The 26,639-nt window shown below is 40.8% G+C and overlaps 1 protein-coding gene across 7 annotated transcripts in view; it reads left to right on the forward strand.

The window, feature by feature from the left end:
* LOC124556688 (centromere protein J) overlaps positions 1-26,639 on the forward strand; it is a 288,468-nt gene that overhangs the window by 84,251 nt on the left and 177,578 nt on the right. For all 7 annotated transcript variants that reach the window (XM_047130658.1, XM_047130657.1, XM_047130659.1 and 4 more), the window contains 3 exons: positions 286-473; positions 598-695; positions 785-1,402. In XM_047130658.1, coding sequence (XP_046986614.1) covers positions 380-473; positions 598-695; positions 785-1,402 — 810 coding nt within the window. In that variant the 5' untranslated portion in view covers positions 286-379. The remainder of the gene's footprint in view (positions 1-285; positions 474-597; positions 696-784; positions 1,403-26,639) is intronic.

Raw genomic sequence — 26,639 nt, forward strand, 5'->3', positions numbered from 1 at the left:
ATGTTCTGGCATATTTATACTAACTTCAGTGGATCATGCGCATGACAGATGTTTTCATTTACATATTCTGACACGCACAGCACCATCTATTGATCAATTTTCACACTATTTTTTTTCTTCTGCCATACGTTTTTCCCCTTTCTGATAATATTCTGTTGCAATTTGGCATCATTTTGATCGGTGGTGTTATTTCTATAGCATTTTGAAAGTTTGATTTTAATTAGGATCACCCTATATTTTGTATGTGAAAAAAAGACTTTGAACTGAAAATAATCATTGTTGCAGATGCAGGTAGGAAGTCAAGGGAAAAAAGTGAACCAGTAGAGAAGAAGCAAAAGAAATTTTAAGATTTTTGTGTATGAAGTTAGTCTTGTAAAGAATGGCTCAAGTCAAGATCTCCAATTTAGTGCAACAGAATGGGCCCAGACCTTTGCCTAGAAAAAGCAAAATGTTACGAAATACACAGGATACAGGCAAGTAACATGTCGTTTGAAGTTAACAGTTGATATTTAGCAACAACACTTTTTTTTTTTTTTTTTTTTTTTTTTTTTTTTTTTTTTTTTTTTTTTTTTTTTTTTTTAACATCTGTCTTTACAGATGGAAACAATGGACATAGACTGAGAGTGGGAAATGCTCAAGGTGCAAGATTTAACTTACATTTATTGCAGAGATCTTCAGACAATAGAGGTTTACCAGTAAGTTGATAGCTGCAAATTAATTATACAATGTTACTCCAAGCATTTGTGTTATTTTTGTTTAAGGATATAAATATTTTCTCCCACAGGAAGGAATTGCCCTTGTCAAATCCTTTGATGAAACTCCCATCACTGTGACAAATAAATCTTTTAGTCAGCTTCTTGAAGAGAAACTATCTGACACATTACCGGCAAATACTGCTTCTTCACAGCTTAGCAAACCGAAGAAGTCTTTCCTGAAGAAGGGCGAAGGGTTGGCAAAATTTCGGCCAAAGCAATCGTCTTGCCCCAGTTCTGTGCCAAAGTGCTCAGTAGTTGATTGTCATGTACAAAATAAGAACAAAAATGATGTGATAAAAAATGTTACAGGAGATCATGAACAACGAATTGTAAAAACCTTCTTACGTAAGGGTTCTGGTTTGAAAAGATTTCGTTTGAAACCTATTACAGGCAGCAGAAAGAATTTGTATCGAAGTAGAAAAAATAGTAACCTTGAAGCAAATAACTGTAGTGAACGCACAAATTGGAATCCAAATTCTAACAATATTTCTGCTAAAACATTGGGACAGGTCACAACAGATAAGGATACACAGCAGGCGGATCATCAGTTAGACACCCATCAAGCTGTTAATGGATATTCGTCTGAAGGAACTGAGAGGGAGTATGATGGACCATCTTTCACTCTGATGCATGAGGATAAAATCCAGGTATAATTTATTTATTTTTTTATTTATTTTGTAATGATGTCATGCAACACCATAATAGTGGTGTGAAGTAGTCACTAAAGAAATGATTCTGAGTGTGTTGTTTGTGAGAGACTGAACATTAGTCTTAATCTTACTCTGTTGACCATTGTTTTTATATGTTTTCATTATCATGTGAGAGATGATGATAAACTTCAGACTAGGCTTGGGAAAATGTTTTATTGAACCAAGTAATACATTTAAATGCTGCACTCGTGAAATTAATCCCTGTGAGTTTAATGCAGTTCTCTGTTCATGTTTTCCATGCTTCTAAATTATACTTTTGCTTCCCCTGACGACAGCCCTGATAATTACTTCCTGTAATAGTCTCTAGGATCCTGAAATTGTGCTATAGAGTTAATTTAATTGTAGAAAAAAATTCACAGATGGTCTGAATCTGGAGAGTAGGGGATAAGGGTTTTTAAGAGGACTGTAGTGCCTGTTTGGACCAAAAGCTGCTCGATGTTAATGATTTTATAACTGGAAGATTTGTCATAGTGAAGGACCAACATACTTCAAAATCATTAATGTGGTCACTGTGGAGATAGGTTAGTGACACTTGTTGAAGACCAATCCTATTGCCAGTCTCTGTGCTGAGCCTTGCAAAGTCACACTTGCTATGTGGTGTCATCCCCTCATAATACACTAGGCATTCAACCTGTTGACAATTTCACTCACTTGAACCCCTTACTGTTTTTTTTTGCCCAACAGTGAGTTGCACCTTCACAAACTGACGAGTCAAGAGACTGTGGAATTGGCATGAAGTGGGCCTAGTGACCCTTGGTGCCGCCCTAATTACTGTTAAAACCTGAGGGTGGAGCCAGTCATTACCATGGTTATTGGGGGGGGGGAGGGGGGGGGGGGAGAGAGAGAGAAAGAGAGAGAGAGAGAGAGAGAGAGAGAGAGAGAGAGAGAGAGAGAGAGAGAGAGAGAGAGAGAGAGAGAGGGGGGGGGGGGGGGGGGGTTTGGGGTTCTCAATGTTCAGAAATGGGTCACAGTTTTATAACATTTTAGATGGGGATGGTAACTCCATTGGGTGCTTTACGGTTTTCCTGGAAACAGTCTTAAAGATTTCTTTACAAAATGGATTTGCACTTCATGACATGTATCTTGAGGGAACTAGAGCAGATGAGAAATATGCAAATTGTGAAATGCCTCACCTGTTCTGACACCCAAAATGTCCTTCAGTTTGTTCAGTACTGCAGACAAGCAAGTGTAAGCAATCCAAGAGTCCCTTCTCTGCCTACAGAGGAAGGGGGCCCTGCTGGCTTCCAGGGCAAGTGAGAATTTGGGGAGATGAGACATCAGATGAAGCAGATATACAGGGTGTTACAAAAAGGTACGGCCAAACTTTCAGGAAACATTCGTCACACACAAATAAAGAAGAGATGTTATGTGGACATGTGTCCAGAAACGCTTAATTTTGATGTTATGTGGACATGTAACCGGAAACGCTTAATTTTGATGTTTTGTGGACATGTGTCCGGAAATGCTTAATTTCCATGTTAGAGCTCATTTTAGTTTCATCAGTATGTACTGTACTTCCTTGATTCACCGCCAGTTGGCCCAATTGAAGGAAGGTAATGTTGACTTCGGTGGTTGTGTTGACATGAGACTCATTGCTCTACAGTACTAGCCTCAAGCACATCAGTACGTAGCATCAACAGGTTAGTGTTCATCACGATCGTGGTTTTGCAGTCAGTGCAATGTTTACAAATGCGTAGTTGGCAGATGCCCATTTGATGTATGGAGTAGCACGGGGCAATAGCCGTGGCGCAGTACGTTTGTATCGAGACAGATTTCCAGAACGAAGGTGTCCCGACGGGAAGAAATTCGAAGCAATTGATCGGTGTCTTAGGGAGCATGGAACATTCCAGCTTATGACTCACGACTGGGGAAGACCTAGAACGACGAGGGCATTTGAAATGGACGAGGCAATTCTTCGTGCAGTTGACGATAACCCTAATGTCAGCGTCAGAGAAGTTGCTGCCGTACAAGGTAACGTTGACCAGCAGCTGATTGGTCTCCACGGGTACACTTCTGCGAATGGTTCATGTGTCAATCCTCATTTCAGTGCAAATGTTCTCTTTACGGATGAGGCTTCATTCCAACGTGATCAAATTGTAAATTTTCATAATCAACGTGTGTGGGCTGACGAGAATGCGCACGCAATTGCGCAATCACGTCATCAGCACAGATTTTCTGTGAACGTTTGGGCAGGCATTGTTGGTGATGTCTTGATTGGGCCCCATGTTCTTCCACCTATGCTCAATGGAGCACATTATCATGATTTCATACGGGATACTCTACCTGTGCTGCTAGAACATGTGCCTTTACAAGTACGACACAACATGTGGTTCATGCACGATGAAGCTCCTGCACATTTCAGTCGAAGTGTTTGTACGCTTCTCAACAACAGATTCGGTGACCGATGGATGGGTAGAGGCGGACCAATACCATGGCCTCCACGCTCTCCTGACCTCAACCCTCTTGACTTTCATTTATGGGGGCATTTGAAAGCTCTTGTCTATGCAACCCCAGTACCAAATGTAGAGACTCTTTGTGCTCGTATTGTGGACGGCTGTGATAAAATACCCCATTCTCCGGGGCTGCATCAGCGCATCAGGGATTCCATGCGACGGAGGGTGGATGCATGTATCCTCACTAACGGAGGACATTTTGAACATTTCCTGTAACAAAGTGTTTGAAGTCACGCTGGTATGTTCTGTTGCTGTGTGTTTCCATTCCATGATTAATGTGATTTGAAGAGAAGTAATAAAATGAGCTCTAACATGGAAAGTAAGCGTTTCCGGACACACGTCCACATAACATATTTTCTTTCTTTGTGTGTGTGGAATGTTTCCGTAAAGTTAGGCCATACCTTTTTGTAACTCCCTGTATACCATTGGAAGATGATGTCATAATACAAACATCTGGATAATCTTCAAAATTACAGGCCCCCAATCAAATGGAAAATTCATTTCGTATTATGTGACAATGTAAAAAGAGTAGCTGCTGCTTACCACATAAATAAGAATGACCCAGCTGAACTCATGCTGATTAGTTTATATAACATCAGTAAATGGATTTTTTTTTTCAAAACATTCTATTGCTTTATGCAAGTATGAGTATTTATTTTATGTACTTATTCTCTTGTGTTTCGTGGGACCATTTGCACCAAAACTATTTAGTCATAGTATGAGACAATACATAAGTAATTCACAAAGTGCTTGTTTAAAAACAAAACATGAAACAAGAAATTTGTGCTAGGATATGTACATGAGTAATACAAGAAAGTGAAAGGCTCTGGTAAGTGTTAAAATAATAATGTGTATTTGATATCAGTGAGACTTAACATCATTTGCTGTAGCATCAGAAACATCCTATAGGACAAACACAAACAATTCATAAACATAAGAGAATCTATACTGTTTATCAGTGCTTTGATATCAGAAGAACAGCGAATATGACTTGTCACCTTGTAAAAACGTGAATCTCGTCTGTTGAATGCTTTGCGGTTTGCATATGCTGAACGAAAGACATGTTGTTGGTGCACCTTAAGCTGTAGTAATGATAGTATTCTAATTACTTTACTTTAACGGGCTTGACCCATCGACAGTGATACCTAATACATAGAAAGCTGATGACAGGATGTCACTGATGAAGATGAAGATGTTCATGCTTACGCAACTCATCCCCTTTGTTGTACAGTGATTGGTGATTTGTTGATGTTTTTTTTGTAACCAAATAATGTTTGTGTTCTTCTAATGTCGTGTATTAGATGCCACTGAATAGTGGCCATGCTTGATACTAGTTTGCTAAATAAAGTGTAGTCATTCGTCTATATCTACATCTACATCTACGTCTACTTACATACTGTGCAAGTCACCACATGGTGTATTGTTGAGGGTATCCTGTACCAACTACTAGTCATTTCCTTTCCTGCTCCACTCACAAATAGAGAGAGGGAAAACTGACTGTCTGTGTGATTCTGTATGAGCCCTAATTTCTCTAATCTTACCGTTATGGTCCTTTTATGAAATTTATGTTAGTGGCAGTAGAATCCTTCGGCAATCAGCCTCAAATGCAGATTCTCTATATTTCCTCAATAGTGGTCTTCGAAAAGAAACATTGTCTTATCTCCAGTCATTCCCATTTGAGTTCCCAAAGCATCTCCCCTAATGCTTGCATGTTGGTCGCACCTAGCACTAACAAATCTAGCAGCCCACCTCTGGGGGATTTCATCTCAAATCATAGAGGTCAAGAGTGAATGTGTCACATCACTATTTCAAAGTTAGCTGAAAAAAATAAACGTTGAAGCTCCACATGATACCTCTCCAAAACTACAATATTTTGATTTTCTGATGATTTGTTAAAATGCTACAGACCTCTGTAAATAAGAGTATTTGTGAAAATGGTGTAATAAAGGGGAAAATGGAAAAATTGTAATAAAGAAACCAGAAGTGATATAGATCTGAATTTATGTTCAATAAATACTTTGTTCCCAATACTATGCAACATGATTGATACATACATACTTCTGAGCATTTTTAACCTACGGAAATTCGTAACTTTTTGCAAATTTCAAAATTGTTTTGAAAATATGAATAGTCCCAGGATGTTAACTGTCTTGAGAAATGATCAAGTGGAAGGACTGCTAACTGTCAGCTGTGGCATTAATGCAGGAAATTCATAAACTATCAAAATATTTTACAGAAGATGAGAAATCTGAAATTATTTGGTTGTTTAGAAATTATTTTCTTTAAAAGCCCCATCCTAAATGTTCTAAAAATTTCATGGTACTTAGGGAATGTACAATCAGACTGGGCAATACTTGCCTGTACAAAATGCGAGAAAATTTTTACGTAGACATAGCTGTACTCTCAAGATCAAAAATCATGGACACTTAAATATTTAAATTGATCACTGATTTTATGTAAATGTCATGCCAACTGGTATTTCTGAATCAAAATAATTACTTTACGATGTTATAAGTGAGTGGGAAAACAATTCATAATTTTGTTCAAAAATATTTTATAACAAAAATGAGATAAAGAATATTTGTACCCATTTTTCTTTTTATGATATTGTTCACAAATTATTACTGTCTTCTGTAATTACTTTCCATGAATTAAAATTCCCTATAATGTAACAATCAACACCGCACTCTTCCATCCCCCCCCCCCCCCCCCCCCCTTCATCTGCTTCTCAAATGGTTCAAATGGCTCTGAGCACTATGGGACTTAACATCTATGGTCATCAGTCCCGTAGAACTTAGAACTTCGTAAACCTAACTAACCTAAGGACATCACACAACACCCAGTCATCACGAGGCAGAGAAAATCCCTGACCCCGCCGGGAATCGAACCCGGGCGCGGGAAGCGAGAACGCTACCGCACGATCTGCTTCTCATTGAACTTATATAGCTGAGCTGAGTTTACATACGGACAAGGATGATTCAACAAGAGCAGTACTTGGGAAATGAGAGCTGCAAACTGATCTTTTGATGATGGTCATTTGACAGCATTAGCGGGACCCTGAGGTGTCATAAAGGAGACAGTTATATCTTGCAGCTCACAAGAAACACCTTATTATCTGTCCCACCCACCACTGATTGTCATACAACACACAAGAAATGAAGTGGCTCACTGCAAAGTCTTCTAATGTGTACTGTGGTATCTGCATTTCACACACAGTAACAGGATGCATTTTGTGGAGAACCGTTCTTGCAGTATATGTGCCACTCTGGGATGCAACCCAGTAGTGACTTGATTGAATGTCTACTGTAGGCTTCATAGCAGACCACTCCTTGCTCTTTTTTTAAAATGGAATTCCGTTAATGTACTTTCATTCAGAATTAAGAGTTCCGTGTTTGATACTAATGTTGATATGGTGTGTACTGGTCCAGTAGTATCTCATAGCATCAACAGCTTCATGCTGGAGATTAAATCTTGTTGCAAGATCTTTACAGAGGCCTTCTACCCCCTCACATGCACTTTTTTCCTGAACAGTTGCTGAAAATATGTATTTTTTTCTTAAATCCTGTATTACAGTGTTGAACAAGCTTATAAAGCTGAAAGTGGTTTTAAAACAAGATGCTGCACTATCAGTTGTTTTATTTATTTTTTATTTATTTATTGTTCCGTGGGACCAAATTAAGGAGAAGTCTCCATGGTCATGGAACAAGTCAGTACATGAAATTATAACACGATATTAGAAACAGATAAAATGAAATATAAAAAAAACATATTCAGGTGACAAGTCGTAAGTTTAAATGAAGAAAATCAACAATGTAACACTGGAATTTGCTTAATTTTTTAGCTCTTCCAGGAGCTCCTCGACAGAATAGGAGTAGTGAGCCATGAGGAAACTCTTCAGTTTAGACTTAAAAGTGTTTGGGCTACTGCTAAGATTTTTGAGTTCTTGTGGTAGCTTATTGAAAATGGATGCAGCAGAATACTGCACTCCTTTCTGCACAAGAGTCAAGGAAGTGCATTCTACATGCAGATTTGATTTCTGCCTAGTATTAACTGAGTGAAAGCTGCTAACTCTTGGGAATAGGCTAATATTGCTAACAACAAACAACATTAAAGAAAATATATACTGTGAGGGCAATGTCAGAATTCCCAGATTTTTGAATAGGGGTCGACAAGAGGTTCTCGAACTTACACCACATATAGCTCGAACAGCCCGTTTTTGAGCCAAAAATACCCTTTTTGAATCAGAAGAATTACCCCAAAAAATAATACCATACGACATAAGCGTATGAAAATATGCGAAGTATACTACTTTTCGTGTTGAAATGTCACTTATTTCAGATACTGTTCTAACGGTAAATAAAGCGGCATTTAGTTTCTGAACAAGATCCTGAACATGGGCTTTCCACAACAGCTTACTATCTATCCGTATGCCTAGGAACTTGAACTGTTCCGTCTCGATTATAACATGCCTATTCTGTCTGATTAAAATGTCAGTTCTTGTTGAATTGTGGGTTAGAAACTGTAAAAACTGAGTCTTACTGTGATTTAGCATCAAATTATTTTCCACAAGCCACGAACTTATATCATGAACTACATTATTTGATAATGTTTAAATATTACACACAAGATCCTTCACTACCAAGGTGGTGTCATCAGCAAACAGAAATATTTTTGAATCACCTGTAATACTAGAAGGCATATCATTTACATAAATAAGAAACAGCAGTGGCCCCAGCACCGACCCTTGGGGAACGCCCCATTTAACAGTGCCCCATTGGGACTGAACATCATTACCACTCTCAATGTTGCGGAGGATTACCTTCTGCTTTCTGTTCTTAAAGTAGGAGGCGAACCAATTGTAAGCTACTCCCCTTACTCCAGAATGTTCCAACTTCTGCAGTAATATTTTGTGGTCAACACAGTCAAAAGCCTTCGTTAAATCAAAGAAAACACGTAGCATTCGCAACCTTTTATTTAATCCGTCCAAAACCTCACAGAGAAAAGAGACTATAGCATTTTCAGTTGTTAAGCCATTTCTAAAACCAAACTGTACATTTGACAGCAAATTATGTGAATTTAAATGCTGCAGTAACCTTGTATATACAACCCTCTCGATAACTTTAGCAAACACCGATAGCATAGAAATAGGTCTATAATTGTCAACATTATCCCTGTCTCCCTTTTTATAAAGTGGCTTCACTACCGAGTACTTTAATCGGTCAGGAAACCGACCACTCCTAAAGGAAAAGTTACAGATATGGCTAAGTACTGAGCTAACATACGTGGAACAATACTTCAGTATTCTGCTAGATACCGCGTCATATCCATGAGAGTTCTTGGTCTTTAGTGATTTAATTATTAACTCAATCTCCCTCTTGTCAGTATCATGGAGGAGCATTTCAGGTAACAGTCTCGGAACACTTTTTTCTAAGAGCGCTATATGATTCCCTGTTGGGACTAGGTTTCTATTTAGTTCACCTGCTATATTCAGAAAGTGATTATTAAGTATTGTACATATATGCGACTTATCAGTAACACGGACATCCCCACTACGCACTGATTCTATATTCTCGACCTGTCTCTGCAGACCAGCCACTTGCTTTACGACTGACCATATGGTTTTAATTTTATCCTGAGACTTAGCTATTCTATCTGCATACCACATACTTTTTGCCTTCCTAATAACTTTTTTAAGCACCTTACAAAACTGTTTGTAATGGGCTGCTGCATTTAGATTTTGACTGTTTCTAACGTTTTGATATAATTGCCACTTTGTTCTACAAGATATGCTTATCCCTCTAGTCAGCCACCCAGGCTGCCTGTTTGTGCTAGTACCCTGTTTTGAACGTTCTAACAGAAAGCAACTTTCAAAGAGCACGAGAAAAGTCTTGAGGAAGGCATTATATTTATCGTCTACTGTATCAGCACTATAAACATCTTGCCACTCTTGTTCCTTGATAAGGTTTACAAAAGTCTGTACAGCAACTGGATCAGCTTTCCTAAAAAGTTGGTAACTATATTTAACATGTGTTGCAGCACAAAAATCTTTTAGACTTAAAATTTGTGCATCATGATCTGAAAGGCCATTCACCTTTTTGCTAACAGAATGCCCTTCTAATAATGACGAATGAACAAAAATATTGTCTATGGTTGTTCTACTGTTCCCTTGCACTCTCATTGGAAAGAATACGGTTTGCATAAGATTATATGAATTAAGGAGGTCTACCAGCATCATTTTCCTTGCACAATCACTTACACAATTAATATTGAAGTCACCGCATATAACTAACTTTTTGTATTTCCTATAAAGTGAACCAAGAACCTCCTCTAGCTTTAGCAAAAATGTTGTGAAATCGGAGTCTGGGGATCTATAAATAACAACAGTAAAAAGTTTAGCTCCACTAAATTTAACCACACCTGCACAACATTCAAACACCTTTTCAGTGCAGTTGTGTGCACATGTTTAGGATTTGCATTGCCTCTTGATGCTACATCAATTATCGTGCTGACAGCATAGCATGCGTGTGCACTGTCATGAATGAGATCATCACTGGTGGTAGCAAAACTGTGTGATGTTCCAAGGAAGTCAGAAATACCTATGAATATTGTCACTAGTGATGTGTGCCAGTGGTAACTTTCAACTTTGTTCTGTAAAGCAAAAGACCAGTTCTCAGCAAAGTCGAAATGAGGAAGTAATGTGTCAGTATTCTGGGATGTGGCTGATTTTACTTCTGCTGTGGCCTGTCTCTGACTCCTCCTGATATGATGGTGAACTAGTCCTTTCATGACGTAATGCCTAACCTCTGTAACAAACTTTGCTGGCTCTACTGTCTTCTTTACCGACCCTCCTCCCACCCACAATGCATAGGTTGTTACATCATTATCAGTATCCTGAAGGTGTAATGCTTAGTCAGTCATCACTCAGCACTAGGATACATTGCATATTCCTACAACCAACATTTATCTTGTGGCTTTTGACACATACACAAAAGCAGCAGGTCCATCTCTGTGTGTTTCTTTACTGTGTCACTGCTTATGGCGAAATAAACAAGTTTCAAATTATTGCAGTAAATACATGTGCATACTTCCTTCACTTCCTGGCATTTTACCCATTTTGGTTATAAGGAGTAGAATTTTGAGAGACCAGTTTTTAAATTTGGTTTCTCCTTTTTGATTAGGAGATATGCTTCCGTTATTGATCTTATATATCTTTTTAACTTTTTCACCATTTTCACTAACAGAGATAACATCGTCCTGGTTATGACTTTGCCAGCTGCAATCTTTGTCATCACATAGGTAATATTCCAGAGCAACAGTATGCTTATCATCTTGCAAAGGATCTCCACAGTAAGAAATGGGCATGCCCAAGTACGTTTCTCATTCCTTATTTTACGAGTTTTTGAAATCAAATAATGTGAGGAAGTGCGTGTGTACTTCTGTATCTGCTGCTTAAAATAGCTACCTGGTATCAGTGTTAATAACTGCACCTTCTCAGTATATGTGGCTGCTGCGATAGCAATATTTAGGTTTTGAAACCACACATCACATTTCATGCACATACCAGTATCTTCAGATTCTGCACCATGTGCATCTACATTATACACTTCACAAAGTTTTGAAGATCTTGCGTGGGTAAAACTTGATTCAATTTCTTCCACTTTTCTTTTTACATGCTGTTTTCTTCTTGTGCTTCTTACCTTCCCTGGACATTTAAGGGGGGATATAGTAGGGGCTGCACATTCAACGCATCAACTACTTCCCATCCATGAATATAAACATCTGCAGCCGGCCGCAGTGGTCGTGCGGTTCTAGGCGCTCCAGTCTGGAGCCGCGCTGCTGCTTCGGTCGCAGGTTCGAATCCTTCCTAGGGCATGGATGTGTGTGATGTCCTTAGGTTAGTTAGGTTTAGTTAGTTCTGAGTTCTGGGGGACTGATGACCACAGCAGTTGAGTCCCATAGTGCTCAGAGCCATAAACATCTGCACTGTCTTCATCAGTTTCACATTCGGGGGACTATGATCGTTCAGGTAGGTTATCACTAAATTTCTGCTTGTAGTGAGTGTAGCAATTCCTGTACAATGGATGTGATGCTGATACCATTACTTGAGGACCAAGATATTTCTGCAGTACTTCTGACAGGTTTCCAACAGCTGCAAAGTGCTTTTCACTCTTCTGAAACACCACATTCTTGTGTCTTTTTTCATAGTCCACACATTTCACTCCTTCACTACTGTATTTCCTCACTGACATTATATAACAAAAAGTTCAAACCAAACACAAAATTCGATGCAGAATGATTTGTGCAAGTTCTCACTCATTTATTATAAACAGAAGAGCACCATCATGCATATTTTACACTAGAAATACAGTGATGTAAAATACGCAGAATGTTGAAAAATTTTTAACTCTTCACACAGAAAAATATTGCCCACTGTGTTTGCACTGACTACTAACGTATTAACCAAACAATTGTGTGTTTAATTCTCAAAAGTTTTCGAATGGGATTTTCAAGTAAATAATTTGTAAAAACTCGTAAAAATGCAATTTTTCACATTTGTAGTAATAAATATTTACATAACGCTGACAGCTGGAAGATACTGTTCGTAATTACGTCAGTAGTTTCTGGTAATATGACAGAAAAGACAGCATTCTGTGAATTTCCAAATTGAACAAAAAATTTTTGAGTGGAAAAATTAACTTAAATTTCATATTTTAGTCTTAAATTTGTAAGTTCAAGGAAGCCCATAAGTGTGCGGGTGTCGTCCAAATTTCAACACGCTAAGAGGGAGTTTTAATGCAAAACATTTGCCAGGTCTCCAGTACTTTTGGTTTATTAGTTATATTTTTTTGTTTTGTTCTCTACTGTTTTAAGAGTTATTTACAAAATGAACATTTTTTCAAAGAGCTGTATCATTTACAAAAATTAAGATAAAATGAAAATACTTTATTTCTTAACATTTATGATATAGCAGTCTTATATTTTTTCCAGAGAAATTCATGACCACGAGTTATGTGACCTGTATGATTTGAGATGAAATCACCCCTCTGAGTTGCTTTGATGTCTTCCTTTAATCCAACCTGTTGCAGGTCCCAAACACTCGAACCGTACTAACAATGGGTTGCATTAGTGTCCCATATGCAATCTCTATTACAGATGAACCACATTTTCCTAAAATTCACCCAATAAACCAAAGTCAACCATTTGCCTTCCCTATTGTAGCCCTTGCATGCTCATTCCATTCCATTTCATACTGCTTTACGTCATTACACTTAGATATTTAATTGACATGACGGTCTAGCTGTACGCTACTAATACTGTACTTGAACATCATGGTTTTTTTTACTTATCTGTATTAACTTACATTTTTATACATGTAGAGCTGTCTGCCATTTGTCACATCAACTAGAAATTCTGTCTGAATCGTCCTGATCCCACTAGAGTCACTCGATGACGCCGACACCACAGCATCATCAGCAAACAGCTGGCTTCCTGATCCACACATTTCTGGTGGTAATTTTGGATGCCTGGAGTTTAGTCGTTGCTTCAGGTTTGATGAGAAGCAAAAAAAAAAAAAACAGGAAGTTACCTCCTGACAGTAACGAGATTTTCCTTTTTTTATCCTGTTGTGTATAACTATGCTCATATCTTTTGAAGCTAGTCTAGGTAAAGCCTTCTTGACTGATTTGTGTCGTGCAGCATTGAAAAATATGTTGTGTGATGCACTTTTCAAACAGTAAAAACTTAAAATGAGGCCAGGTGTACATGCAGTGTATTTTGTAACGAAGTCGTGCATTAATATATGTGTGCGAGAGAGAGAGAGAGAGAGAGAGAGAGAGAGAGAGAGAGAGAGAGAGAGAGAGAGAGAGGGGGGGGGGGGGGGGGGGGGAGGAGAAGGAGTGAGTGATAATGGAGTGAAGAGTGGTGATTGACTGCTGTGAACTGAATCAGTGAGTGAGCCAAGAGTGCAGTGTGAGGTACTCTGGATTTAGGAGCATTGAGTTATTTCTTGCGGCTCGCTCCTTCCCAATTGAGCTGCTGAGCACTTCTGCCCCACAGAGCATTCTCTATTGTGGTGAAACATTGAATGGACCACCATATCAGCTCTTCGGAAATTATCTTTTCAAATGAAGAACAGATACAAGAGGCAAGAAAGTGTTTTTTGCATTATGCAGTGTTTTAAAGAACTGGCCTTTCTTTGCTTTCTATTCTTTTCAAAGCTGACAAAAGATGCTGACAACAGTAATATATATGTAGACACATATATACACACTGTCTGTAGTCTATTATTCTGCATCAAAGTCTGTGCCACACTGAATAAGTCAACACGTTGTGTGGAACACTGTTGCAGCACCCTGTCCAGATAGATAGATATGAAAAATTCAGGACAATCTGCCCGTTCTTTAGCAGCAGGGGAAGCATGTATCATTCTGCAGGGTATCAGGACATGTCGGAATATGAGGAGATGACCAAAACATGTAAAGCAGCCAAATGAGCCTGCAGGGAGCAAGACAGGACACAAAGAGCCATTTCTCTACAGACTATAACTTTTCTGTTGTCAGCAAGTAGCCACATAACTGTGATGAGGAGTGGTTGGTGAAACCAACTCTCAGGCTGTGGCATTTCTCATACTGATCACACTGGCAAGATGAAGTGACCTCAATCTGCCTCTGAAATGGGGCACTGTTCCCTGACTTCATACCCCAGCAAAAGGACTCCCAGCCCCACCTAAGATAAAAGTGGAGTGCAAATAACTATACGCCACATTTTAACTGAGTGCACATACCTTACAATGAGAGGGCAGAAGCAGTTTTAAGTCAGGGCTCTCCCCTCTATTTTAGTTGATGATAAAAGAGTAGTAATGATTTGGAAATTTTGTGTTGTTTCTGGGATTTTTTCATTCTACATTCTACAACGTTTATCCACACGCATCTCATAAAACATCAATACAGTTGCTAAATACTTTGCTGTCATGTGCAAAACACACCACCAACACCACCACTAGTGGTGGTACGTTTTCTGGTACTACTTTCACAACAAATAAGACTGAGCATTTCTTACCCACATTGTGGGAAGGGCTACTGGCGTAGCTACCTACAACTTCTCTTGGTGGGAACTATGTGCATTACGGTATAGTGTGGCGCTTAACAAGTTACTCAAAATCTTATCATATAATTAAAACTTATCAGTAATTTCCAGGGTGGAATTGTGAGATCTCCTGCTGTTGATAACATGACATTCTGGAAAGTGGCAATAGAGCAGGCTGTCCTATGCAGGCATCATCCAGTACTGCTCCTTGACTGTGAAGAGGCTTATGACACTGCTAATTAGCATAATTACATCAGGCAGACTCACAAATGAGAATTTCCTGTCTCGTTAGTTATTATCAAAGTTCAGATTTTATCTTCAGCAGTGAAAGATTAATGTTATTCTGCTCACCTTTAGTCGAGCATGTCCACTATCCAGGACCACTTCCTCGTTACTCACCATAATGCTTAGTGTTCAGGAGGAAGAAGAAACTTGAAAGCTATAAAGATCTTGACCATCACTCGTATCAAGATGCAAAGAAAAAGTTCGAAAGACTTCATCTGACTGATACTCTCAAATTTTGCAAATCGTCTGTCACAGTCCATACCTACTTGATGATAAGGTCTCAGCTGACACCTCCTGGCCCTGGTCGTAGTCCAGGACCTGCCCCACAGTTGGGGAGGGAAGATCAGCTTCCACATCCCCCCTACCCCTGTAGCATCGGTGATTCCCTCGCCATTGGTATGGTCAGATGTCTAGTCATCCTCTGTCATCATCAGGGATGAAGATACCAGTCAGAGTGGCCCCCCTCTCAAGACAAGGACCAGCAGCCACAGTCTCTGGGTTGAAGGAAAGTATAGTTCGCTTCACTTCCAGAAGGTAAAATGCGAAAATTTTCTCAGAAATCGGACTCAAAAGGATAAGAAGGATAAACAGAAAGATAACATACTTTCTGAGGCTTTGGATGTTCCTCTTCCCACTCCTGCAAAGGTCGGGCCTATGCACCTTGACAGCGGTTCACACAGTCGGGCAGAGTGCGACATGGTAGCAAAGTAATCACTCCCACCTTTTCCATTCGCCATTTTCTCAGACCTGACTCCAATATTCCTTCAATGGATCTGTAGCAGTTACTATTGCCAACTGTCTGGACACCATCATTTATTGGCTGCTTATTATGTAATTGGCATAGCACTTCAGGAAACATGGTTTATGGCAACATATCTCCCTGCTCTGAAAAACTACAAGCCAAACTGTACCAGTCATGTTAATGTTGTGAGAGCATCCAGTGGAGTGTGTACCCTAATATGCTCTGATATTTTCAGTGAGCAGGTGTCCCTTAATACTGAACTAGAGGCTGTGACAGTGGCACGTAAAGTGCCCTCCGCCAAACACCGTTGGGTGGCTTGCGGAGTATAAATGTAGATGTAGATGTAGATGTAGTTTACCTGTCAGTTCGGTTGACAATCTGTATAATGTTTGTTAACCCCCAGGCAGAACTTTCCAGTGTCAGAAACTGTTACAGTTAGTTGCACAGCTCCCATCCCCCTTCCCCTTACTGGGAGACTTTAAAGTCGATAATCATCTGTGGGGCAGTGACACTGTCTCGCAGAAGCAGAGTGCTAGAACACCTTCCACAATTGGACGTCTACCTACTCAACAGTGGAGCTGCAACACATTTCAGTCCAGCCAACAGAACATACTAAAGTATTGATCTTACAGTCCGTAGACCAAGTATCTTACCCCTGATTCAGTGGTGCGTCCATGGCGAGCTTTGTGACATCAACCATTTTCCTATCATTCTCTTCCCCTCCACTTGCTGACATCTGGAACATGTTCCATGTTGATAGCATCAAAAAGATGACTGATAGGCTTTCTCCTCTGCTGTCACTTCTGCAGCCAGTCACGGGAAGGATATCCACAAAATGCTACAGCATACTATTGATATTATTATTTGTGCTGCCGCAGAAATGTTGCCCTGCTCTTCTGACTCATTCTGACGACTACCGGTACCATGGTGGTCTGAGAATACAGCCGCAGCTATCAGGGAGCACTGCAGGGCACTTCAGTGGCACAAGTGCCATCCCTCTATGGATAATTTAAAAGCATTCAAAAGACTTCGACGCAGTCCCACACTCCATCTTCCCAAGTATGAACTAACGTCCACCACATTTGCGGGCGTCCACCATCCATGGCAGTTCCTGACATCATTGTCCATGATAACATCTGCAATGATCCCGTGGTACTTGCCGCATGTTTTGCAGCTCTCTTTGCCAAAGTGTCCATGTGGAGTAATTACCATCCTCATTTCCTGACCCAGAAACATCTCACCGAGCACTGCCCATTATCGTTCTGTGCACACAGCTCTCTATAATACAAAATCCCTTTAAGCGAATGGGGGTTTCACAGTGTTGTTGCAGAATGTTGAGATACAGCTACAAGGTGCTGATTTTTAATCCTCTTGGGCTATGGACGTGTTGCCTATGGGTCGGCAGCACAGTCCATGTTGGGCTTGCTGACTGCTTGTGGTTAATTAGGCAGTCCGTTCTGTCAGAGGGCTACTCACCCAGGTAACTGAATTCTGTTCCACAACAAACACCTCAGATTGTTTGCATACTGCTCAAAACTGGGTAGACCAATTGGTATCTGACTCGATACTCTACAGGAGGACCTCAAACAGCCTTCTGTAGTCTGTGTTTTCTCCCTCTAGCCATAGTTGTATTATTACTAATCACAGTAATTGTAGGTTATGCCGTAAGGCATATACTATTTATTGCCTACACAAACCGAAACGTACTTCATGGGCACTTAATTGAAACTATTGGAACAGGTGGGGGAGGGGGGGGGGAGGAAGGAAGGAAGGAAGGAAGGAAGGAAGGAAGGGGGGGGGGGAGGGAGAGAGAGAGAGAGAGAGAGAGAGAGAGAGAGAGAGAGAGAGAGAGAGAGAGCGCGTCCCCTGTGTCACATACTATACCATGCGACTGCAGATTACTTTCTTCTCCCTTCACCTGGTTGTGCCTTTAGACCCTCTTGTGCACGATGCTGTTTGGTTTATCTCAATTTTCTCTTACCTATGATGTTACAACTACTGCCATGCCCTTTTTTAAACTCTTTGACTTGGTTATACAGTTGTAGCAGCCAGGTCCCCACTTTCTTGCTATTTTGCTTTTTACATGTTTCTCCCATGAAATGGAGGGACTGATGACCCAGTTGTTTAGTCCCTTTAAGCACATCATCATCATCATCAATCCCAATTACCATAAAGCTGGAGTATTAGTATTTAGTGATCTTAGATTTCCTTACAGTTTGTATATTTCGACTCTATTTGTCTTCTAAACCTTCCTCACCCGCCCTCTCTCCCTCTCCACCCTGCCCTCTATCCCACCCTGCCCTCTATCCCACCCTGCCCTCTATCCCACCCTGCCCTCTATCCCACCCTGCCCTCTATCCCACCCTGCCCTCTATCCCACCCTGCCCTCTATCCCACCCTGCCCTCTATCCCACCCTGCCCTCTATCCCACCCTGCCCTCTATCCCCACCCTGCCTTCTCTCCCCACCCTGCCTTCTCTCCCCACCCTGCCTTCTCTCCCCACCCTGCCTTCTCTCCCCACCCTGCCTTCTCTCCCCACCCTGCCTTCTCTCCCCACCCTGCCTTCTCTCCCCACCCTGCCTTCTCTCCCCACCCTGCCTTCTCTCCCCACCCTGCCTTCTCTCCCCACCCTGCCCTAAGTAGTGAATCAGAAATATTATTTTGCTCAAATTTAGTGAACCATGACTGCAACAGTTCATGGACTTCCTCTTTGACTGATGCACTGTCTGCTGGAAGACAAGTATTTGGCACAATAATCATTTTTGTAAAGAAACAAGAAAGTTCTCTGATACACGCTTGCAATTGTATTCCTTTGTTTCAATACAAGGAACTCATCACAATTATTTTCATCTTCTTAACAGAGATGAGTACAATAGAACTAGTTCGTGTTTCAAGATTAGAATTATAAATGACTTGTTATTCAGTTTTCATATGAAGAAGAGAAGATACATAGTCAAAGATATGAAGAAGTTGTCATACTGTGAACGCCTTGGTGTGTTCAAATACTCTATCAATTCCTTGAAAATTTTGGATGTCAACAGGGTTTATGGTGCACAGCAAAGGTTGCCGATTGCTGATGAACTGTGATGGTGGTATCTCCAGACACCTGACAGTGTTGACTGCCTACACCGGCATCATTGCTAACACAAAAGATCTACTGCCATCTCTGCATAGTGGTTAGTGTTCACTAAATGAGGTCTTCGTAGGATGTGGGTTCTGTGATGTTGGTGTACGTCTGATTATGGTTAACCATTAATATGTGCTCATCTGGAGATAGAGTGGGTCAAAAGCAGAGTGAAGTGTGACGGTTTGAAGGGCAGGGGAAAAAAGTGCCAAGGCAGTAGCCAAGGGGGAAAAACTTCAGCAATAGTCAGGTTGGGTAGTAAGAGCAGTAGCGGATAACTTGTTCCTGTGACAGATTATGCAAGGGTTAGGTGAGTTAGTGTGGGGTATCATGCAGCGGAATACCTCTTCCATTGCGAAGCATTGTCACTCAGCGGCTGCAGCTTGGTTCTGGCATTGTCTTTTCAGCATCAGTATACCTGTAACAGTTGAGTTAGCCACTATTTAGTGTCAGATAGGTCATATATTGGATGCGTAGTGTTAGTGGACTGTTTGTGCATTAGTGCAAGTTTATCGTCTTCCCTGCTGTTGCCTGTTGGTCGGCTGTGATAGCAGCTGGCATGTCCAGTCAGTATTGCTGATGTGTAGGAGCTCACTGATGTTGTCGCTTGCTTGCTTGCTTGTTTTTTTGTGTGTGTGTGTGTGTGTGTGTGTGTGTGTGTGTGTGTGTGTGTGTGTGTGTGTGTGTGTGTGTGTTCACCATACGTGGTTAAGCCGTAGCTAACAGTGTCTTTGGTCGCTTATGCTTCCACCTATGGTTGTGATCATAGCTCCCCAGGATAAGTCTGAAATGATTGTTAGTGTCTAAAGTTCGTATATAGTCGTGTGGCTGCTTTTCTTGAATAGTTCCTTGATGGTTTCAGGACAATATTCATTGTGAAGATCTGCAGTGTGAGTGTAGTGTGGAGCGTTGCTAGTGATATGTAGCACTTTGTTATGTATGACCTGCAGATGTGTAGTAGCTGCGCGTCTCCAGACAGGAGTTGTCTGTGTCATCAGAGGTCTAATGTGTGTCATGTATGTGGACCTTGATACCGTCCTATTTAGTGTATTTTCAGCATTGAGCATAGGGTCGAATTGTGTGAGACTCACATGCGTTCCATTGACAATGTATCCTCAATGTATTCTATGGGTCCCCCCCCCCTCAATGTAAGTTTCCAACAGATAGCAAAGTATCTAACTTTTGGAAGCATATTGGGTGTGCATGTAGTGTTACCTGCCTACAATGTTGATGTTTGCACAGTAGTTTTCGTGTGCATGTGAACAGAGCTGCATTGCACTTGTTGACATTTACTTTAATAAACAATTGTTCGAACCAAGGCTCAGCATTTCTGAGTGCTGTTTGTAATCGTGAATTTATGTTAAACGGTTCCTAATCTTGGGCAAGAATGGCTGTGCCATCCATCCAGATGGCTAATGTCATGTTTTGTGTTGCTGGGAGATCATTAATGCAGCGATTGAACAAGATGGGACCCCAGTATGCTTCCCTGGGGTACACCAGCTTGAATGCTGTGCCTTGCCAAGTTGAGTCAACTGTTTGCCCTGCACATCAGTGTTGAAACATCTGTTGGTGAGATATTAGTGTACAAGATGGGGAAACCAGTATGCCTAGTTTGTATATGAGGCCGTTGTGCCAGAGATGGTCAAAAGCTTTTTTGATGTCCAGGAGCACAGCCCCTGTGGCTTTGTCCATGTTGTAGCAGTGTGTTATATGTTCAACTATGTGGAGGAGTGAGTTGTGTTAAGTCGTGATTCCTAAAGTAGAACTGCTCTGGCTTCAGGGAGTCATTGGCGATACAGAATCTAGTGAAGTGTTTTAGTATTACCTTCTCGGCAGTCTTACTGAGTGAGCACAGCAGACAGATGCATTGGTAATTTTGTGGGAGGGAGTGGTCTTTTTCTGGCTTCCTGAACATCATGACCTTGGCCACCTTCCAAAAGTCAGGAAAGAGCTATTGTTGTAAGGTGGCATTTGTTATGTGTGTAAGGTGATCTATGGCTCTATGCATGAACTCCTGGAGGACACAGTTTTGAATGCCATCGGGACCAGGAGCTTTCCTAGCATTGGAATGCTAGGTAGCCCATGTGATTCCAATTTTGCTAGTACATCTGATCTCCTTGGGCATTGTTGAAGTGTTGTATGTGGAATGGCATCAGCCATTGCATCTTGGACAGCAGTAGTGAGAACGTCCACTGCCTCATCAATTTGTGTGTGTCCGTAATACGACAATCAAGCATTTCCTTGAACAGAGTCCAATTTTCTTGCTTGTAGTTCAGTATCCTGTGTGGTACCATGGCCTACAGGGCTTCTTCCATGTGAAGTATTACAGGCATGTGGTCAGAGTCCAGATTGTTTTCAAGTATAAGGTTGAGTGTGCATGTGATGGCCTTGACAAGGGCTATGTCTAACGTGTCTGGCCTGTGTGTGGCCTGGGTGGGCAAGTACATGAAGACGTATGGCCCTATTGTAGTGTAGTTTTGGCCTAGTGCATCTTAATATAGTTTTTTGCCATTGGAAGTAAGTATTCGTGAATTCCAGTCAGGGTGTTCTGTGTTTAAATCTCCAGTGACAATTATCCGTGGTGCTATGTTGAGAACTGTGCCAATATTGTATGTTACTATGTTCTTAGGTGGGGGAACTGTTGGTATAACTTCCACAGCTGGGGAAGAATGTAGTCTTCCCTCGGTACAGAGAAAATTGTAGCACAGGGTGGAGGACAACTACAACAAAAATCAGTCCCAACAAATAAATTTGTAAGTATTCTTCATCGTGGTGAGGCCAGGTTCTGCTCTATCTTAGGCTGACAAAACTTGAGCAGTAACTGTTAAGCCAGTATCAATGTTTTTGCACCTCAGTAGTCAATGAGTGTAGCAAGGTATTACAGAAGCTCGAAATTTAGTGCGGACTTCAATGTGAGATGCATATAATAGTTTCCACAACAAAACTTTGTCTCAAAACCTGGCAAGAAATCCAAAGACATTCTGGTCACATGTGAAGTATGCTAGCGGCAAGAGACAATCAATGCCTTCTCTGTGTGATAGCAATGGAGATACTATTGAAGGCAGTGCTGCCAAAGCAGAGTTACGAAACACAACCTTCTGAAACTCTTTTACCAAAGAAGACAAACTAAATATTCCAGAATATGAGTTTAGAACAGCTGCCAACATGAATAACATAGAAGCAGATAACCTGAGGGTAGTGAAGTAACTTAAATCACTTAATAAAAGCAAGTCTTCTGGTCCAGGCTGTGTACCTATTAGATTCCTTTTGAGATTTAGGTTGTTTTCAGATGACTCTGTCATTTATCGACTAGTAAAGTCATCAGAAGACAAATTGCAAAGTGATTTTAAAAAAAATGGTGTGTGTGTCTTTATATATATATATATATATATATATATAACAGAGATGATATGACTTACCATACGAAAGCGCTGGCAGGTCGATAGAAACACAAACAGACACATACATACACACAAAATTCAAGCTTTCGCAACAAACTGTTACCTCATCAGGAAAGAGGGAAGGAGAGGGAAAGACGAAATATGTCTGCTTGTGTCTGTATATGTGTGGATGGATGTGTGTGTGTGTGTGTGTGTGTGTGTGTGTGTGTGTGTGTGTGTGTGTGTGTATACCCGTCCTTTTTTCCCCCTAAGGTAAGTCTTTCCGCTCCCGGGATTGGAATGACTCCTTACCCTCTCCCTTAAAACCCACTTCCTTTCGTCTTTCCCTCTCCTTCCCTCTTTCCTGATGAGGCATCAGTTTGTTGCGAAAGCTTGAATTTTGTGTGTATGTATGTGTCTGTTTGTGTTTCTATCGACCTGCCAGCGTTTTCGTATGATAAGTCACATCCTCTTTGTTTTTAAATATATTTTTCCCGCGTGGAATGTTTCCCTCTATTTTATATATATATATATATATATATATATATATATATATATATATATATATATAGTGTGTTCGAACATTATGAATTATCTGGAAGAAATTGGTCTATTGACACACAGTCAACACAGATTTAGAAAACTTTGTTCTTTCGAAACACAACTAGCTCTTTACTCGCACAAAGTGTTGAGTGTTATTGACAAGGGATTTCAAATGGATTCCATATTTCTGGATTTCCAGAAGTCTTTTTGACACTATACATAGCAAGCGGCTTGTAGTGAAATTGCGTGCTTGTGGAATATCATCTGTTATGTGACTCGATTTGTGATTTCTCATCAGAGAGGTCACAGTTCGTAGTAATTGATGGAAAGTCATTGAGTGAAACAGAAGTGATTACTGGTGTTCCCCAAGGTAGTGTTATAGACCCTTTGCTGTTCCTTATCTATATAAACGATTTGGGAGACAATCTGGGCAACCGACTTAGGTTGTTTTCAGATGACGTTGTCATTTATCGACTAGTAAAGTCATCAGAAGATCAAAACAAATTGCAAAGTGATTTTAAAAAAATGGTGTGAAAATGGCAATTGACCCTAAATACCAAAAAATGTGAGGTCATCCACATGAGTGGTAAAAGGAATCCGGTAAACTATGGTTACATAATAAATCAGTCAAATCTAAAGGCTCTAAATTCAATTAAATACCTAGGAATTACAGTTACAAACAACTTACATTGGAAGGAACACACAGAAAATATTGTGGGGAAGGCTAACCAAAGACTGTGTTTTTTTGGCAGGACACACAGAAAATATAACAGATCTACTGGAGAGACTGCGTACACTGCACTTGTCCATCCTCTTTTAGAGTACTGCTGTGCGGTGTGGGATCCTTACCAGATAGGACTGACAGAGTACATCGAGAAAGTTCAAAGGAGGGCAGCACTTTTGCTTTATCGTGAAGTAGGGGAGAGTGTCAGGTCACTGAAATGATACAGGATTTGGGTTAACATCATTCAAACAAAGGCGTTTCTCATTGCGGCAGAATCTTCTCACAGAATTCCAATCACCAACTTTCTCCTCCAATTGCGAAAATATTTTGTTGACGCCGAACTACATAGGGAAAAACATCATCATGATAAAATAAGGGAAATCAGTGCTCGCACGGAAAGATATAGACATTTGTTCTTTCTGTGTGCTATAAGAGATTGAAATAATAGAGAATTGTGAAGCTGGTTAGAGGAACTTAAATGTGATTTGCAGAGTACTGATGTAGAGGTAGATGGAATTCTGTGAAGTTTGGAAGATAGGAGAGAGATACTGATGGAAGTAAACCTTTGAGGGCAGGTCATGAGTCATTCTTGGAGGCTCAGCTGGCAGAGAAGTTGTCCATGAAAGGAAAGAACCCAGGTTCGAATTTTGGTCTTAACAGCTTTAATCTGCTAGGGGAGTTTCAATAATAATCCTTTTCCAACTTCCTTAAAATGTGTGTGTAGACAGTTATTCTTGAACGTGCCTTTCAAAGAAGACAAAGACCACATATACTTGAACAGCTATTGCATGTTGAAAACCTAAAAGGTACATGTTGAAAATATTGGCATTGAAGATAAATTGCAGACTGCTGTTGGCTGAAGAAGCAGAGGTTTCTTAGTTTATTTCACTGTGGATCTGAGGTGTGTGTGTGTGTGTGTGTGTGTGTGTGTGTGTGTGTGTGCGTGTGCCGTGCGGGTGCGTGGGGGGGTGCACAGGCTAGGCATGTGACATGTAACGTGCTAAAGGAGCTAGTGAGGAAGGGGAAACTGTTGGGGTAGAGGGTGGTAGCAGAGGGTTGGTGGATGGAGACTTGAAACCCTTGTTCTCCCAAAACCTACAAGAGCACTCCAGATACCACCTCCATTAATTATCAGACTTCTTGACACCCTATCCATGCTTTTGAGTACCATTACCAATTAGCACCTATCCTATCTACAGTGCCCTTCATCACTCCTCATAGCACCCAGATGCTGCCTTGTGGGCCTTTTCAATTAACCAAATCCTCAAAAACTTTCCCTCAGCATGCCACGAAATCAAATCCAAAACAGTGGTTCTAGTCATTCCACCAAAAAGTCAATCCTGCAGAAGTTTGTCGTATCCAAAGACCACACCTACAGTCCCACAACCAAATTTGTTGGTGTTGGACTAGTCAGAGACTTACTCTCCTTCTCACTAACCCTACAGTGGAAACACTTATTTGCTAGCAATCCCTCCAACCAAAGCCAACCTAATCCCAACACTGAACATTGCTGTTTCTAGATCATTCCACCATTTATGTATGACATCCTCCCCCCCCCCCCCCCCCCACCTCCACCCCCCCGCCACTGCCCCCCCTCCCCCTCCCCCTCCCCCAAATTAACTACCACCTACTGGGAATCCTTACTGCCAATTTATCTCCACCATCCTTTGCTGGGTCTCTTCTCAAGAACACAACCCATTCAAAAGGAGGAGGACAGCCATTCAGAACTTAGAGACACCCTGATTTTATTGTCATCTCTGCAGGCAAAGGCTCCACCACTGTCATGATCAATTATCTAACTCACATGCCTAAGAGTTCTGCCATGGTGATCCCATCCTAGAAGTCCAAAATTACCTCCAGTGTCTCCTAAAATCTATAGCCCCATAAGTCTGTCTCCCTTCTAAGCCCAATGACAGCCTACGTGCCTCAACCTTCTACATGCCTCCCAAAATCCACAAACCCAACAATCCTGGCCACCTCATTGTAGCTGGCTATTGTGCTCCCACTGCAAGAATCGTAACTCTTGTTGACAAACACCTAAAACCAATTGCATGAAGCCTAACCTCTCACATCAAAGATACTAACCACTTCCTTCAAACACTAGACTATCCTCACCCCTTTACCACATGGATCACCACTCATCAGTGTTGAAGCCATGTCCCATACACCAACATTCCTCATGCCCATAGCCTTGCTGCTATCAAATACTACTTCTCCCAACATCCTTCAGATTCCAAACTCATTATCTCATTCCGTATACGTATTATCAATTATATCCACCCTCACTTCCTCTCCCTTGAGGGAAGCTCTATAAACAAATCTGTGGCGTAGCCATGGGCACCTGCATGGCACCCTCCTTTGCCAGTCTGTTAATGGCCACCACCAAACTGTGTCCATCTCATTAAAGGACTTCTTCTAGAAGCTAGGAAAGTTTTTATTCTCCTATGTGTGTGCCTGTAGATAACTCAGTGCACCTGCTGTTCAGTGAATGGTCCCCATTGCTCGTAAATTATTTACTAGTTGAATTTTTTTGTCAGCTTCTTGATATCTGTTCTTTTTAAGTGACCATAAAATGTAATCCACCGCATTCTCATTGTATCTGTTATGTTCTCTGTTGTTTCATATACGTCCTTGGTGATTCTCAATTCCCAACTCTCATTTTCATACTTTGGACCCAAATTTTTTTGAATTCTTCGTCTTTCTTTCTTTCTTTCTTTCTTCTCAGAAATATTAAACTCTTTGGTTGCGTTTATGGTGTAGCATTCTCAGGTGTATAGACACAACCAGTTTTGATTATGATATTGTAATGCCTCAGTTTTGTATTAATAGGTACTTATT

The sequence above is a fragment of the Schistocerca americana genome, chromosome X (assembly GCF_021461395.2).
Source record: "Schistocerca americana isolate TAMUIC-IGC-003095 chromosome X, iqSchAmer2.1, whole genome shotgun sequence".
Classification (NCBI taxonomy): Eukaryota; Metazoa; Arthropoda; class Insecta; order Orthoptera; family Acrididae; genus Schistocerca; species Schistocerca americana.